The following is a 17,536-nucleotide window of genomic DNA, read 5'->3' as shown; positions in this document are numbered from 1 at the left end:
TCATGCGTGCTCTTCATTATGGCTGAATTTCATGTCCATTCTTGTACAGGTTCCTCTGTGTTTTCATCCCTTTCTTTCTGTGACTTATATCTGCATTTGTCTCAGTGGGAAATTCCCTAAAAACAGCTGTCGGATTGGTCCACAGTCTTCACTATGGGGCAAAGCATTTCAATCTCAATACTAGTTTGAAAGACAGCTTTATTTTGTGATATTGTGATGATTAATTTAACAAAAATAAACAACTGAGTTGTTTCAAAGTGATATGGATCTTTTTGGTGAAACCTTTAATTTTTAATAGGTCATAGGTATAAGGGAAGGTACAAAAGGGAAAAAAATCAGTGAAAAGCCTCCCACATTCCTGTCCCTTAGAAACAACCATTTCTCCAAACATGGTGGCACACTCTTACAATCCCAGCAACTTGGGAGGCTGAGGCAGGAGTATGGCAAATTGAGGCCAGCCTCAGCAATTTAGTGAGGCCCTAAGCAACTTAGTGAGACCCTGTCTCAAAATAAAAAATAAAAAAGAGGGCTGGTAATCTGACTCAGTAGTAAAGTGCCCCAGGGTTCAGTCCTCAGTACCCATCCCCCCCAAACAAACAAACAAAAAGTAACCATTTCTTGTCATTTTTTTTTCTGAGATATTCTATGCATATACAAATAGATCTAGGGCTGGGGTCATGGCCCAGTGGTAGAGCGCTTGCCTAGCATGCGTGAGACACTGGGTTCAATTCTCAGCACCACATATAAATAAATGAATAAAATAAAGGTCCATCAACAATTAAAAAATATTTTAAAAAACCAAATAAGTCTATATATTCCCCTCCATTTTTAAACAAATATTAGCATATTAAAGACACAATTCTGCTCCCTACTTTTCACCCAGTGTTTCCTATTCTTTATTAGTATGTTAAAAAAAATCAGTGTAGTATCTATTGTACTGCTGTGTTTTGGGTGGATATTTAGAAGGCTTCCAAGCTTTTGATATTATATACAATGCTGCATTGATAACCTTGTAAATAGAAGGAAGTGGAATGTCTAGGTCAAGGGGAGTAAGTGCACCTGATCTGTAAACTTGACCTGTGATGTAGCTGCACTGTCAATGGAGGCTGAAAGGATCCACCGCCCACTCCAGTGCATCAGCGTTGTTTCTTCACACCCTCCCTGGTGGAGGATATTAATCTTCTTTTTGGTCCTTGCCAATCTGGTAAGTGAAAAGTGGTTCCCAGTAATAAAGTGGTTTTAATTTGCATCTCTCATTGTGAGTGAGGTTGAAGAGCATTTCCTTTCCTGTTGTATTTCAACTCACTTATTATTCTTTTTTCTTATTGATTTGTAAGAGTCCTTTGGATTGTAAATAAATTGTAACGTGTTGTAAATATGGTAGCCAGGACAGAGGTGACCAGTGGCCATTGCAGCATGACTTCATTGACAAATGCCAACCAAAGGTCAAGTCAGAGAGCATCTTCCCAATCTGCTCCATAGCACATGATTTGCAAGTACTCCCACCTCAGTTTCTTGGGTGTCTTTCCTTGCGTGTGGTGGTTCATATCATGAAGAGTTTTTTAAGCCTATCTGCCTTTTTAGTTTTAGTTACTAGAAAGCTGTTACCACTTGAATTATTTAAACATTTATCCAATGGTGTTTTTAATATTTTAATGATTTAATTTTTCATATTTATATTCTTTAATGAATTGGAATTTTGGTGTAAAATAAGTAAGGTACTTATTTACTTTTTCCTAACTGTATACCTACATATTATAATATTGTATTAAATAATCCACTCCCCCACCCTCACTGATCTGAGACGGCATTTTAATCATATCTAAATGCCCATGTGAAGTTGGGTCTATTTTTTGCCATTCCATTCTGTTGTTTTGATTTTCTTTTTGTCTGTTCACCTATCTGTAACACACTAAATGGTAGTGTTATTATTATAACAGATTATTATTATAGCTTTATTCTATAATTTAACATTTTGGTACAACTAATACCACTCTGATAATGGTCTTTGGATTATAATATTTAGCACTTGTTTTTTAGCAAGCCATATGTGTATTTCCATAATTCTAGATGCTTTTTATTCCTTCTAATGTATCTCTGTTCTCCAGAGTTCTACATATTGTTCTTTATGGCTCTCTACCTCACAGACACACGCAAGATAAACAGAGTTACCATCTTCCTAAGTGCAGGGGATCTTGAATTTGAGTCAGGAGAGGTCCCCTCTGAGAAGCCTCTGATGGGCCTTTCTGGTGGTCAGGCCCATGAGTTTCCTGAGGGGCAGGAACTGTGTCTTCCCCACAACGAGCACAGGCCTGGCACTGAGAAGTACTCAGTAAGTGTAGGTTGGGTGGACAGATGAACTGATGAACCCGGGAGTGAACACAGGTCCGCCAAGGAGTCTTCTTTCCTGTACAAGTTGTCCTATGGCTTTGAAGGTAGGAATAGAACTGGGGCATGATTCCTGGGATCGAATCCCAGCTCCTTGCCTGCCTTCCCACCCAGGAGAGAAAATTGAGTGAACAAGGATGACGAATACCATGTCCCCTCCCATCCCCTCACACACCAGAGCCTGCGAGTTGAAGCTAGCTTTTTCACTGTGTTTGCCCCATCTTTTTTTGTTTTGTTTTGTTTTTTAGATATTCCCTGGGCCAGCTTCCAACTCCTGCACTCAAGTGATCCTCCCACCTCAGGCTCCTGAGGAGCTGGGACTACAGGTGTGTACTACAGTGCCCTCCCTGCTTTTGCATTAAGTTAAACGTCACCCTTGCCAAGTATGGTGGCACACGCCTGTAATCTTGGGAAGCTGAGACAGGAACATGTCAAGTTTGAGGCCAGACGCAACAACTTAGCAAGACTCTGTCTCAAAAAAAAAAATAAATCAAAATAAAATAAAATAAATTAGAAGGGCAGGAGATGTGGCTCAGTGGTAAAGCACCTCTGGATTAAAAGAAAAAAAAAATGGCACCCTCTTTCATCATGTCTCCCTTTCTACACCAAACCCTGAGTAAAGCAAGTGGTATAGCTAGGAAGAGAGGAATCAATACAACAAAATATAACAGCTGACTCTTCTACATGTTTAGTATGCGCTAGTTTCTGTCTTAATTTCTACCTATTTAATAATTGAATATTTAAAACAAAATATTTAAAATATTTAAAACATATATATATATATATATATATATATATATATATATCTCATACCCATTGTGTAAGTGAGTAAACTGAGTTAAGAGAGGTTTGCTAATTTTCTCAGAGCCATAGAGCTTGTATGTAGATATGGATGGGTCTGTGAATTCCATCAAAGTATAACATAAGGCACAGAGAAATGCACAAATCAAATGTGTATGACTCAACAAAGTGAATACACCTGTGTACCTGCATTCAGGTAAAAGATGAGAACGCTACCAATCCCCCAGTAGCTCCAACCAATCCCTCCCAGTCACTGCCCCTTCCTCCCCAAGGGTAACCACTCTCCTGATGTCGTTTACCATTCCTCTGAGAGTTTCCTCTTCTTTCTATTTTTATTACACATGTATTTCAATCATCATAGTCTGGTGTTTTATTTTGTTTCATTTTTCAAGATGGATACTCACTATGGCCTGGGGCTGGCCTCGAACTGCTGGGCTAAAGCAATCCTACCACCTCCCACTCCTGATAGCTGGGACTCCAGACATGTGTCACCATGCCCAGCTTTTATGAGGTCTGTTACTAAAGTTTACAGTATTTTCTCTTACAGGAGTAGAGGTGGGTTGTTTGCGAGAACACATTTCTATAAAGGAGACAAAATTGGGGGTGGTAGAGCTAGGAGGCAATTATTCCAGTTTCCCCCAAATTTTCTTTGCAAGTAAGTATAAGGATCTAATCTTTCCTCTAGTCTCTCTGATGCAGGACTACAACTCCCAGGAGGCTGTGCTCTGACAGCTCTCGGATTTAAATAGGATTCTGGGTTCTGCTTAGAGCCAAGCTGTTGCTGAGCGCCTAGGCGTGAGAGGAGCAAGAAGCAGCCAAAGCAGCCAAGAGTTGGAGCCAGATCCTGAGCCCGAGCCAGAGTTGCGGTTGGAGCTGGAGCAGCAGCAACTAAAGACATCAAAAAGATGCTGGTTATCTTGGGACTTCTCACCTCCTTCTTTTCGCTCTTGTATGTGACAGCTCCATCCATCAGGTTTGTCTTAATTCAACAAATTATAACACTAGCTTACAAAACTCTGCACTGTAAGGAGAGGAAAAAAAGATACAGGGAAGGAGGCTGAGGGAGAGAAAGTTAGAGCAGAAAAGGCAGGAAATAAAGAGAGGTTATGGATACCATGGTAGAAAATGAGAAGGGAGGATTTGGGCTGTGGAGGTGGGGCTGATTTTAGGTCAGTGCTAGAGGAAGGCTGCGGGGATGACTCTGTAAGCAGCTCAAGAGTCATCTTAGGTGGAGTCTTGGCTCTTTCACTTGATTCCTTGAGTTTCTCTGAAGCTCACCCTTTCTTCTCTTGTCCCTAATCAAGGTGGACCAGCTAGGTTATGTGTATGGCAGGGGACATTACCAAGGGACTCATTGTTAAGTACCAGGCACCCTGGGAAGGAAACCAACTCTACCCTTTGATAACTACCCTCAATAAAAGTTTTGGGATGACTCTGTAGCCTGAGACTTCTGGACGTGTTAAAGAAATGTGTACTTTGAACAGAGAATTTTTAACTTCCTGATGATAAAAAAGGTTAAATGGACATATCAGGGAAGAAGTGTCATTTTAGGTCCTAGCATGAGACCTGGGTTCAAATTCCCGTTCTGCCACCGTAAGAAGTGGCTTTAAGGGGCTGGAGTTGTAGCTCAATGGTAGAGCGATTGCCTTGTACACGTAAGGCACTGTGTTCGATTCCCAGCACCACATATAAATAAGCAAATAAAATAAAGGACCATCAACAAATAATATATATATATATATATATATATATATATATATATATATCTTTTTTTTTTTTAATAAGTGGCTTTAACTTCTTTGGGCCATAGTTTTCTCCACTGTCATGTAGACATAATACTGGAGTGGCTGAGAGGATTAAGATAAATTATGTACGGAAAGCACCTAGCCTGGAACCTGGTGGTAGTCAAATGATGCTTAGGAATTGTTAGCTGTGCTCTTCTCTGGTCAGGGTTGGGCTCTCTCTCTCTCTCTCTCTCTCTCTCTCTCTCTCTCTCAACAAAGGAAGTTTTCTTTCTATGTGACAAGGGCAGAATGAAATCTGTAATATGATGGCAGAAAGGCTCTGAGGATTCCCCACTCTCTAGAACAGGAAAGACAGTCGTGTGCTGCCCTCTGGGATGTTGTTGTTCATCAGCTAATCACAGAGATGCTTAGTGGAGACCTAGGGCTCAGGATCATCCATTCCACTAATGCTCATCACTCATGTCTTTTGAATGTGGGTCACAGGAGGAAGCTGACCCTGGGAACCTGCAGAGATAAGTGTTAGTTGTCTTTGTTATCTGACAACGAAAGTCCTCATTGGCTCTGTCTCAGGAGCACTTATTCTCTTTGCCCAGATGATCATTCGTAGCCTCTGGGCCCACGACCTTCCAATTTGCGCTTATGAACTGGACACTACCTTGCCCAGTAGGAAGAACGTCTCATGTAAAATACCTTTTTCTGGCCTCCTGACTCCAAAGTAAAAGATATCCTTCTTAGAAGCTGGATGGCTCTATTTTATGCATCTCGGTGTGTGTTGGGAAAGATGGCGTGTGATGATTTTGTTTCCCTTGCTGGCAGGAAGTTTTTTGCTGGTGGAGTGTGTAAAACGAACATGCAGCTTCCGGGAAAGGTAGTGGTGATCACAGGTGCCAACACAGGCATCGGCAAGGAGACGGCCAGAGAGCTGGCTCGCAGAGGTGAGTCCTTTCTTTTCTGCCTCTGCACAGCTTTGCCTCCCGCCCTCCTCACTGAGGACTCTGCCCTTCCTCCTGGGCTTGGAAGCTCCCATGGGAATTTAAAAACCTGGGATTCAAGTCCAACAGGACACTAACTTACTCTGGCTTTCAACACCTCCCTTCCTCCCTGTTCCTTCCCTATTATAGAAAGTAAGGAAAACAATGATGTCCAGGTAGAATACTTGTCAAGTCAGTTATTCTAATAGGATATGCTAAGAAGTATTAAATACAGGATTGTAAAACCAGCGTTCCCAGCCTGGGGCTAAGCCAACAGCAAGAAGACTGAGCAGCGCTCCCAGAAGCATCTGGAAGTGGAAATGTGATCCCTCCACTGTTTCAGGAGTGGCTGGGAGAATGCTCTGTCCTTCAATCCCAAGCTCACTCATTATTCCTCTTTTTCAGCCTAGGATCTGAACACATTGCCCTTTTTGTCTTGGCCCCAGGAGCACGAGTATACATTGCCTGCCGAGATGTACTGAAAGGGGAATCTGCTGCCAGTGATATCCGGGCAGATACAAAGAACTCCCAGGTGCTGGTGCGGAAACTGGACCTATCTGACACCAAATCCATCCGAGCCTTTGCTGAGGGCTTTCTGGCAGGTGAGGCCCCAGATGGTGGTGAAGAAATCAGGAAACTGAGTGGGAATGACTGTTCTACCCTGGCCCATCTATGGCCCTTGCATCAGACTATCATGATCCCACTGGGCAGGTTCTGCTACAGGAACCAGCAGGACAGGGAATTGGCAAGAGGATGGTGGGTGGACAAGCTGGGCAGGATCCTTATCAACTCTTTGCTCTGCAGTAGGAGTGTTGGAGGTGTCCGCTCCAGTCTGGGCTTGTTCCTTGGCATCAAGGTGTGGCTCTGATGCCACTTTCTTCTTTCATCCAGAAAATCAACCTTCTGTGGCCACAGGCACTAGATGAGTTTGTGCCACTGCCAAAATTCTTCTGGGTCTTGGAAAATGACCAGCTTCTACCAAGAACTATAGAATCCACGAGGGACAGGGACCAGGTCTGCTTTTCTTTACCAGTGGATTCTTAGGACCCAACAGAGTGGGCTTGGCCCAGAGTCAGTAGTTAGTACATATTTGCTGAATAAATGAATGAACAGTGTCCAAGAAGATATAAGCAACTAAAACTAGAAACTCAATGATAATGGTTACTGAATACCACTGAAATAGGTCCAAGTGAGGGATAGTTATTGACTTCTAGGCAAAACCTTGTCTTACAAGAAAGGAGCAGAATGAGTGATAACTGTAATGCCAAATTCGTGGTACCCCAATAGACCTCCAGGAGCTAAATCCTATGCAATCACACAAGAGTCTTTATTGCAAGCTCGAGCCTGGACTCACAACCGTTCCCGACGCAGCGGTCCCAGGGAGTGAGTCCCAGTCCTTTGTTCAGTAAGATTTTATAGGTTTGGGGAGGATATTCTATGCGTCACAATATCACACAGCAAATCATTCCATACTGCAGGAAAGTCAAACAACAACTCTTAACATTGATTAGCACATTCACTTGCGGGAACAACTTGGGTAGGGGTGATTGGTTAGTACAAGAGGGGGATTCCTTTGAACTGATTGGTTTAGGCCACGAAGGGTGTATATGCTAAACTACATGGTTTCCCAACATGTTATCAACCGCCATAAACTACTGGGGGGTCATCTGGCATGCCAGGTATTTTCCCTGTCTCATGCTGATTGGTGGTTGCTAGGGGGTTGCCGTAGATCTTCACCTAGCCTGACTGAGTCAGGGACACCTGGCTCTGCAGATCTCTCCTGTTATTTACAGACAAACAACTCAGCAGGATGGGTATGTGCCTAGGAGTGCTCTGTAGGGTTTTCCAAGGACAAGGGTCACGCCCCCTTCCTTAGGACAGGCCTTGAGGTAGAAGCTGCTGTTATTTATTTATTTTCAAAAATAGAGTCACAATTTTTGTGACAGTTTCTGAATGACCTTGCTGCAACAAGAGTGTTTCTGGACAAAGACAAGGGACAAATACTCAGGGCTGTGACAGGTAGCTATCGGTCTCCTCACTAACACAGGCTCTCTTTGGTTGTGCTTGGCAGAAGAAAAACAACTCCATATTCTGATCAATAATGCAGGAGTGATGTTGTGTCCATATTCCAAGACAGCAGATGGCTTTGAAACTCACCTGGGGGTCAACCATTTGGGTAAGTACACTTACATGACTCTAAAATAAAGCATATCCCCCTTGTTCTCTATAGGAAGATGGTCCTATATCAGTGCTGAGAATCTCCAGTGGTCCCCTTAGATTTCATTGTTCCAGTAGATTGGACACATTGTTGTATTTAGTGTCCCTCTCCTAACCAGTATATAAAAAAAAGCAAGGCCTTCCTATCCATGCCATTAAGAAGCCCCACATCTCAGCTGAGAATTGTGTGGCACAGTCCTGTAATCCCAGCTACTGGGGAGACTGAGGCAGGAGGATCACAAGTTCAAGACTAACCTGGGCAACTTAGTCCCTGTCTCAAAATAAAAAATAAAAAGGGTTGGAGGTATAGTTCAGTGGTAGAATGCTTATCTAGCATGTGCAAGGCTCTGGGTTCAGTCCCCAGTACAGAAAAAAGGAAAAAAGAAAGAAACCCCAAATCTTAGGAGAGAACGTCATTCTTGTATGGGATAATGACAGTGCAAGGTTTGCCAGGCAGGGCCGGCCTGAGGTTTGTAGGAATCTGGGTGTGACTGGAGGAATCAAATCCATATGAGATGCAAGCAAGTCAAGGGTTGGTCCATGGGGGCAGGCAAACATTAAGAACTTGAGGTATAAGACATATATCTGAGGGTTCAGAGCTCAAGGTGATGGTTTTAGAGAGGAGTGCATGGAACTTGTTCTGTTATCCTAGGCAAATGTCATTTTCTTTGACTATTCTATCCTTCCTCTGTACATGAGTATACCTGAGTCACAGTTAAGCAATCATGATCATAGAGCAGGAGGGCTTCTTTTCCTGACCCAGGCAAAGACAGATGTACAAATAAAGATTAATATTGCCTTACCATAGTCCAGCTCTGGCCCTTGCTTTGAGGAATCCGCTAACTTGGAACAAATGACCATTAGCACCAAGTTATTCATGGCATCAGAATTTGTTCACACCCAGAAGACAGTAAGCTAATGCTGAAGTCCTGTCATCAGCTCCCACACCCTGAGCCTAGGCTGCTGTCAATCTCTCTGCTGGCTCTCTCTGCAGGCCACTTTCTTCTCACCCATCTGCTCCTTGAGCGGCTGAAGGAGTCTGCTCCTGCACGGGTGGTGAACCTGTCATCAGTGGTCCACCATATTGGCAAGATTCGCTTCCATGACCTACAAGGCGAGAAGCGCTACTGCAGTGGTCTTGCCTACTGTCACAGCAAGCTGGCCAATGTGCTTTTTACTCGAGAGCTGGCCAAAAGGCTCCAAGGTAAGTTTGGAGAAAGGGCCAGGTTTAAAATGACAAACAACAGTGTCGCCTGTCCAGACAGAGGTTCACAGGAACTTCTGAATTTATTTATTTATTTTAAATATTTATTTTTTAGATATAGGTGGACACAATATATTTTATTTCTATGTTGTACTGGGATCGAACCCAGTGCCTTACACATGGTAGCTGAGCGCTCCACCTCTGAGCCATAACCCCAGCCCCAGAACTTCTGAATTTAGGCTGTAAAACATGTACATTTCAGTAGTAGCTCTGTGTGTTGAGGAGAATGAGGCTATAAACTGTAAACCGAATAGTCTTTGTCTCCAGAGAGCTTAATATTGAATAGGATTTAGGAACTTTATAAAGTTACATGTGTGTAAAATTTTATCTTGTATCTATTATCTCATTTGATTTTCACAGCTACCTTTTGTAACAGGCAGAGTGGGTATTATTATTCCTATTTCATAGGTCAGAACTGAGTTCTAAGAAAATGGCTGACTCAAGATTATATGGCAAAACAAAGAGTCAGAAATGGAATGTGGGTGCTCTGCTTTAAATCAAGGTGCTTCCTCCTTTGTGCCATTTGTTGGAGTCACCTGGGGAGCTAAGCTATAGGGCTGCCACTGCCTGGAGTCAGGCAGGAAGGGCTGGAGTTCAGGCCCTGGGGTCTGAGTTCTTGTTCTACCTCATACTAGCCCTGTGTCTATGTGGACTGTCCAGTTAACCTCCCTGACTGTGTCTCCTCAACTGTAGAATAGGTGAGTCTGGCTCTTAATATTTAATAACTCTGTGCTCCCTTGGAGTTTTGCTCAAGCTATTGGCTCTGACATCTGAGAATCTGGGGGACCATTTACTATAGTGAATAAACCAGGGTTTGAGAACAACAGTGTTTACTATCAGAACCCCAAGGGCAGAAGTGCAGGGTAATCCTAAAAATAAATAATAATTAGAACAGCAATTGGGAGTTTATTGTGCCATACTCTGTGTTAACTAATTTAATCCTCAACATTACTATGAGGTGGGTGCTGTTATTCCCCCTCCTCTTACGAATGAAGAATCAGGTATAGATAAGAAATTTGCCCAAGTGAGTTTCCTAATTGAGCCAGAATAGACCTTGGTCCTATAACCTGCTAGGTATGACCTTGAGAAATGTATTTCCTCTCTCTTGTGACTCAGTTTCCTCAGCTATAAAATGTAAATAGGCATCTTAATATTACCTACTTCACAAACCTCTTTAAGAATTAAATGAGACAATGAAGGTAAAGCGTGTTTTATAATAAGTACTGAAAACAGTGGTTGCACAGGGGTGTCTGGGGAGCAGGTTAGCTTTCCATAATCTTCATCAACAACCTCAATCTACATAAAATATGCTTGCTGGGCAAATGCACCTCAAAACTAGGCCCTGCTCCTCTACCTTCCAATCAGATCACTACTCCTGAGCCCCTCCTATAGAAATGGTAAAGAAACAACTGTTAATAATTGATATTTCTACTTACTACGTGTTTTTTTTTATTAGTAGTAATTTAGCCCTGGTATAAAGGTGACATTGAAATAGGAGGACATTGAACCAGGCACAGAAGGCTGAGAAAGCTATAAATCATTCTGGAAGAGATCAATTCATTTTTGGGTACACTCTGCCTGGCTAGCAGTGGTGAATTCTGGACCCTGGGGTTGGGTTTCCTGAGTTCTTTATTCCTGGTTATATGTTTTGCTGCAGAGATGAGCTGCTTTCCTGAGCTCAGAGCATGTGCCTAATCTCACTGGGTGGTCTCTTCTTTAGGCACGGGAGTCACCACCTATGCAGTTCACCCAGGCATCGTCAGCTCAGAGCTGGTTCGGCACTCATTCCTGCTGTGTCTGTTCTGGAGGCTCTTTTCCCCATTCGTCAAGACCACAAGGGAAGGGGCCCAGACCAGTCTGCACTGTGCCCTGGCTGAGGGCCTGGAGCCCCTGAGTGGCAAGTATTTCAGGTGTGTGGCAGCAGTGTGGGTTCCCTCCTCCATCCTCCTCTACCTGTGTACGTGTGAGACACAGGACTCCCTGGGCTTTGCACCGAGTCCCCTCATTTGGGCCTGATGATGGAAGACAGGTTTGGGTTGGATCTGCAAACAATTCCATTTTCTTTTCCAAGGAAACTTATGTTAGAAAGAACTGCTTTTATAGCTCTATTTTATACCTAGGTTCCACTTTTCCATGTAAACTTTGTAGCTTTCTGAAAGCTGTTAAAGACTGTCCCTGGTGTTTATGATATGCGAAGAATATTGTTAGCAGGCTCTCTGGATTCTTTTTCTCCTCTTTTAAGGTTTTGGCTGATTTGATTCATGAATTCTTTGATACCACTTTGCACAAAGTTATTGGGGGAAGATCATCTCTTTCTCCAGTGTCAACTCTGTCCCAGTGCTGTTGAGATTGGTATCATCTGTTAGAATATAAAAATAGAAATTTCAGTACTGTATCTTATCACAAGCTCAATGTGCAACCTGAGTTTGGGAATAAAGGAAAGACCAGGATTAAATTTCCATCCCATTCCATGACTTAAGTCCTCTCTGCTGTCCCACTTTGTTGAAAGCTGTTCATCAGTGCATTTAAGTGAAACACTGTAAATAAACTCAGTGTCCAATAGCAAGGAGATAGATAAATGCTAATAACTAATGTTGCTTGAGCTCTTTATGTGTATGTCACTCTTCTAAGTGTTTGTATGTATTAGTTCATACAATCATCACACTCTGAGAGGTAGGTAATATTATCCCCACTTTACAAATGAAACTGAAGCACAGGATAATGAAGGAATTGCTCAAGTTCATAGAGCTCGTAGATGGTAGAACTGAGGTTTATACCCAGGCAGTCTGACTCTAGTGTGGTGCTATTCAGTGCTATTGCTACTAGCCACGTGTGGCCATTGAACACTTGAAATATGGCTAGACCAAATGGAGATGTTCTGTAAGTATCAAATGCACACCAAATTTTGAAGACATAGTATGGAAAAAGAAATGAAAATGTGACATTCATAATTTTTATATTGGCTACATACTATAATGATTTGGCCATATGGGTTAACTAAGATATATTACTAAAACCAATTTCACCCATTTCTTTTTACTTTTTGAATGTGGCTACTAGATGAAATTTTAAATTGCATGTGTGGCTCACATGGTTTGCATCATATTTCTGTTGGACAAATCTACTCTAGAGTCTCAGTGTTTAAGTCACTGCCATAAAGTTGTGATAAAATATTTTGCCATAATAAAATGTAACATTTTCAAATAGTATTTAATTAATGGGCAAATGTTGGTTGTATAATGTTGTGAGAAAAAAATGACTATAATACTAAACTATATAAGTATTTATTGTAAATACATACCCAGCCACTGGGTAGTAGTGGTTACTTCAAAGAAGTTTGGGGGAGAGTTGGATGGCATGTAAAGGAGGAGTTTAACTTTTTTATTTTAGGTTTTTCTTTATTATTTAAAAATATTTAGAAGACCATATATTTATTTGTTATTTTTGTAATTAAATATATTTTTAACAGGAGAAAGATATCTTCCTCAAATTAAATGCAGTATGATTCCAGTTTTATATAAAAGACTATATCTGTTTATACATGAAGAAAGTGAACAAAGTTATGAAGAAAAGCAGTTAATTAATAGACTCTTCTTCTTTTATCAGTACTACATTTTCTAAAAGCCATACAGAAATTTCATAATTAGAAAAAAATATACTATTAAAAGGATACAGCTCTGTTGGTAGAGTGCTTGCCTAGCATGCACAAGGCCCTGGGTTCAGTCCCCAGCACCACCAAAAAAAAAAAAAAAAGCCAAGTGTTAGCAGGTGTGGTGAGTGGTGAGGCATGTCTGTAATTCCAGTGACTTGGCAGAAGGATTTCAAATTCAAGGTCAGTCTGGGCAACTTAGTAAGACACTGTTTCAAAAAAAAAAAAAAAAAAGGACTTGGGGGATAAAAAAGAGGGAGGCCACTTGCCTTGCATGTGCAAAAACCTAGTCTTCCTCAAGACTGCCAAACAAACAAACAACCCCTCCCCTCACACAGAGCAACAAAACAACAACAAAAAAAATTTAAAAACCATTCTGAGAACTGTTTTCCCCACCCCACCCCATTATCCTTCGAGTCCTCTAGCCTTCTAGTATAAATATTTTCATATAACATTGCAGTTATTATAAATATATCATAATGCCAATTCTGCTCACCGTACTTTGAAATCCATGGTTATTAATTCTGATGCTATATCTTGTGATAGAATACATTAATTTAAAAGCTGATGTATCACCATATCCCAAATTTGTTTTTAAAATTTAAAATATGCATTTTAATATGGTTTCTTTGAATCTAGTACATTATGTATACTATATTTAGAACATTAGAGGAAGAGATCACAAGCATTCCCAGACTGCCAATTTTCACATCTAATATTCTCCTCCCATCTCTGCCTTCCAGTGACTGTAAGAGGACTTGGGTGTCTCCAAGGGCTCGAAATAACAAAACAGCTGAGCGCCTGTGGAAGGTCAGCTGTGAGCTTCTAGGAATCCAGTGGGAGTAGCTAGCTGGTTGAAAAGCCATGGCTTTATCAGGCCAAATCCATGCCATACTGAAAGGGGACCAACGAGAAGGCCAACTTGAAAGGATTATCCTCTTGACTGGCTGCTGCTGCTGCAAATGCTGCCTACTCTGATCCTCCTGACCTTTCTGGAAACCTTGATACACCCTCATGTGATGCTGGCTCATGGCACAAGATGTTCACACCTAGAGACCATTCTTGAAGACATGGAGAATCACCAATCCTATGGGACAAAAGAACTGAGCAAATCCCAGGTTGGGAATGGGGGTGACAGAAGAGCTTGGGAAGTTGGGTCAATTTTCTCACCAACACCAGAAACACCAGAGTGCATGCTTAAGCTGAGGCGACAGGAGCAGTAGCACTACCTATTTCCAGGGGGCTTTAGGCTCAAACTCTTAATTGACCACTTTCCTCTTTGGAATGCTAGTCACAACCCTGGAGTGCGATCAACTCAAGAAGATCATGGCTAACCTTGGCCAAATTTGATTTCTTCTTTGGAGCATCATGGAGCCTAAGTGAAGCTGGGCCTTTCCATTTTCCACTGTGCAGATGGTTTCTTTTTATAGAGTTCCCTTTACCTCAATTTTTAGATAAAATAAAGATTCACATTCATCTTATTGCCTTTCTATTTTCTCAGGGACATGGGCCAAAGAAGGGAAGCCTGCCCACCAGTTTAGTGAGCAGTATCTCACCCTACCCACCCACCCATCACTTTCTTAGCATATTGTATCTGGGTGCAAAATAAGATGGCACAGTTGGATATTTTCTTCTAGAACTAACATTAGCTGAGAAGTGAAAGGAATGGATTAAATCACAACTGCTAAACTGTACCACAGAGTAAGACCAGAGGTAGGATGGTAGATGGTAGCTGCAGAAAAATCAAGTCCCAATAACCCCTTTCCCTATATTCATAGCTTTTCTTCCTTCTGGCCTCACTCTTCTATACTGTGGACCAGGTGACCTGCTTCTTGACTGAAGTTCTGAAGATCACCAAGAAGAGGAAGAGAGATGTAAATCATCTTTCAGCTGGTTGATCCTAGAAACCATGTTTATTGGCTCCAGCTCTAAAGCCTCCAAGAGTATCTGGTGACAAAAATTTTTTTTCTTCAACATCAAGTAGCCTTTTATTTATTTTTTAAGATAAAGGTTTTTTTGTTTGTTTGTTTGTTTCTTTTCTTTTCTTTTTTTGGTATCAGGAATTGAACCCAGAGGCGCTTAACCACTGAGCCATATCCCCGGTCTTTTTTATTTATTTATTTTTAAATTTTTGAGACAGGGTCTCCCTAAGCTTCTTAGGGCTTTGCTAGGGCTTTGCACTCATGATCCTCCTGCCTCAGGCTCCCAAGTTGCTAGGATTACAAGTGTGTGCCACAGTGCCTAGCTTAAGTAACCTTTAAAAAAAATTATTATTAAATCTCTCCCTTTCTCTGTCTCTGTTTCTCTTTGTGATGCTGGGGATCAAACCCAGGATCTCACCCATGCTAGATAAATCCCCTACCACTGAACTACACCTTCAACCCTATTAAAATTTTTGAACACAAAAATAGAGCAAATAGTAGCATGAATCCCCATGCACCCATTGTCCAGCTGCAACATTATTAACATGTTGTCAATCTCATCTCATCTATTTCCCCCATGACATTTTTTAGAAGGTGAGAGTGGGATATTGTAAAATATCTTGGGGGTATCATACCATTCACTCAAAAATACTTTAGTGGTTGTAGGCAGAAGAAACACAACTTTGATGGGCTGCAAGTAGCTGATTCTGGCTGGGCATGGTGGGGCATGCCTGTAATCCCAGCAGCTCTAGAGGTTGAGGTAGGGTTAGGTGATCTTATTCCACAGGGAGCCCTGGAGCTAAGTTGCCCTAAATTGAGAAAAGATTTATGCCTCCACAGTGATCTGTCACCAGATGTGGACAGCTTCCAGGGAGGGAGCATGACCTGGGTGAAACTTCTTTTTGGAGAGGGCAGGTTCAAGAGAAAGACTTAAATGAGAGTTGTTAGCTACCTATGCTTCTAGAATATGGAGGAATGAGAACTAATTTCCTGAAGAAGTAAAACTGAGTGGTATGTTGCTACATGCCTATCTATATCTATATCATCCATATCTATCTATGTGACAAAGTTATATAATACCTATATTACATAAAGAAGTGCTACTTCTCAATAAAAGAATACATAAAATCCAAAAGAGAACTTCTCTAAAGATATGAACAGGAGCCATAGTGCATGGTGGGACACATTTATAATCCCAGCTCCTTAGAAAGATGAGGCAGGAGGATTGCAAATCAAGGCCAGCTTGGGCAACTTAGGCCCTGCCTCAAAATAACAAATAAAAAGGATGGCGGTGCAGCTCCATGGAAGAATGCCTCTGGTTTCAATCCCCAATACCTCCAAAAAATGTGAAAAAGATATAAAGAGGAAATTTACAGAAGAAATGCATATGAATCTATACTCAAATTAAGATGTTCAACCTCACTTGTGATTAGGGAAAAGCAAATTTAAACAAGATATAATGGTATCATCTTTGAGTACCAGCTTGTAAAAATCAGAAAGCTTGGCCAGGTGTGATGGGTGCATGCCTATAATTCTAGTGACTGGGGAGTCTGAAGCAGAAGGATCACAAGTTCCTGGCCAGCCTGAGCAACTGAGTGAGACCCTAATCAACTTAGTGAGAAAAAGGCTGGGGATGTAGCTTAGAAGTAAAGTGTCCCTGAACCCAATATCTAGTACAAAAAAACAAAAAAAAACAAATCAGAAAGCTTATGAAATTTTAGAAAAATAGCTATTTTAAACACTGCTGCTATGAGTGGAAGCAATGGTGAAGCCAATTGTACCCAGCAATTCTACTCCTTTTTATTTTGAACTTCAGGGCGGTCTTGACCCTCTCAGGCCCCTATGGGGATGGGGGCAATGTCTAGTATGCTGTCCTCTGGTCAAGCCCTTTTATTTTCTTATGGGGGTGAAGAGAGATCATTTCTCATTTGCTTTTACCCAGAGTGTATCAATGATATTTCCAAATCTAGCTGAACCAGAAGGGCTAGTGATGTAGTTTGAAGAACTGGCCTGAATTTGTGGATATTTCTATCCCTCTTTTATGTGCCAAGTGCATGCTCTGAGGAAGAGATCACGGAGTCTCGGTCAGGAAGCTGGGACGCCAAAAGTTTCATGATTCTGCATCCTGGAAGACTGTGGTGCCTGTCTACTTACAAGGCAAGGCTTACCCTGAACAAGGCCGTGGGGTGACTTCCTCTGGAGAGGACCCAGTACCTAGCATCAGGCCCCCTCACCTACCCTGGAAAGGTATCTCTCTTCTAACCCTTGTCAACCTTCTACCTACCCAGCACCCCAGGTGTGGCCTGAACTCCAACTCTGCAGTCTACTCTGCAGCCCTCAGCTGTGTATGGAGACCAGGCTTCTGTCCCAGATCCCCACTCTCTGGATGGAGCTCGCCCTTTGTGAGAAAGCCAGGGGCTGCTACATAACCACTTTGCCCAGGACCTAGTGGGGCCAGCTTGAGAGACCACAGGATCTCTCTGCTGGAAAATGTCTATCATTCCTCTCCCACCTGCACCTGTGTCATCTTCCTAAGAAAATAAAATAACCCTTCCTATTTCCGTCTTAAAGCTTCACAA

The 17,536-nt window shown here is 41.9% G+C and overlaps 1 protein-coding gene across 2 annotated transcripts; it reads left to right on the top strand.

Annotated features, from left to right (window-relative positions):
* The first annotated feature begins 4,091 nt into the window (after positions 1–4,091).
* On the top strand, positions 4,092–13,881 carry Rdh12 (retinol dehydrogenase 12). 2 transcript variants are annotated; one of them, XM_076848313.2, is made up of 7 exons: positions 4,092–4,162; positions 5,751–5,869; positions 6,352–6,507; positions 7,977–8,081; positions 9,117–9,326; positions 11,107–11,296; positions 13,779–13,881. In XM_076848313.2, the coding sequence occupies exons 1-7, from the start codon at positions 4,095–4,097 to the stop codon at positions 13,879–13,881; spliced, it is 951 nt and encodes a 316-aa protein (XP_076704428.1). In that variant the 5' UTR covers positions 4,092–4,094. The 2 variants fall into 2 exon arrangements, with proteins under 2 accessions (XP_076704428.1, XP_076704427.1); XM_076848312.2 differs by having other exon boundaries at positions 4,095–4,162; positions 8,013–8,081.
* The last annotated feature ends 3,655 nt before the right edge of the window (positions 13,882–17,536 follow it).

This window comes from Callospermophilus lateralis, chromosome 3 (assembly GCF_048772815.1).
Source record: "Callospermophilus lateralis isolate mCalLat2 chromosome 3, mCalLat2.hap1, whole genome shotgun sequence".
Classification (NCBI taxonomy): domain Eukaryota; kingdom Metazoa; phylum Chordata; class Mammalia; order Rodentia; family Sciuridae; genus Callospermophilus; species Callospermophilus lateralis.
Note: the sequence above shows the minus strand (reverse complement) of the source record. Positions and strands in the feature narration are given on the sequence as shown.

Bases quoted from the DNA above. Each gene is read 5' to 3' on its own strand.
- Rdh12 (XM_076848313.2), top strand. From the start codon at position 4,095: ATGCTGGTTATCTTGGGACTTCTCACCTCCTTCTTTTCGCTCTTGTAT. The intron at 8,082-9,116 runs GTAAGTACACTT...CTCTCTCTGCAG, and splicing joins CCTGGGGGTCAACCATTTGG to GCCACTTTCTTCTCACCCAT. The intron at 11,297-13,778 runs GTGTGTGGCAGC...TCTGCCTTCCAG, and splicing joins CTGAGTGGCAAGTATTTCAG to TGACTGTAAGAGGACTTGGG.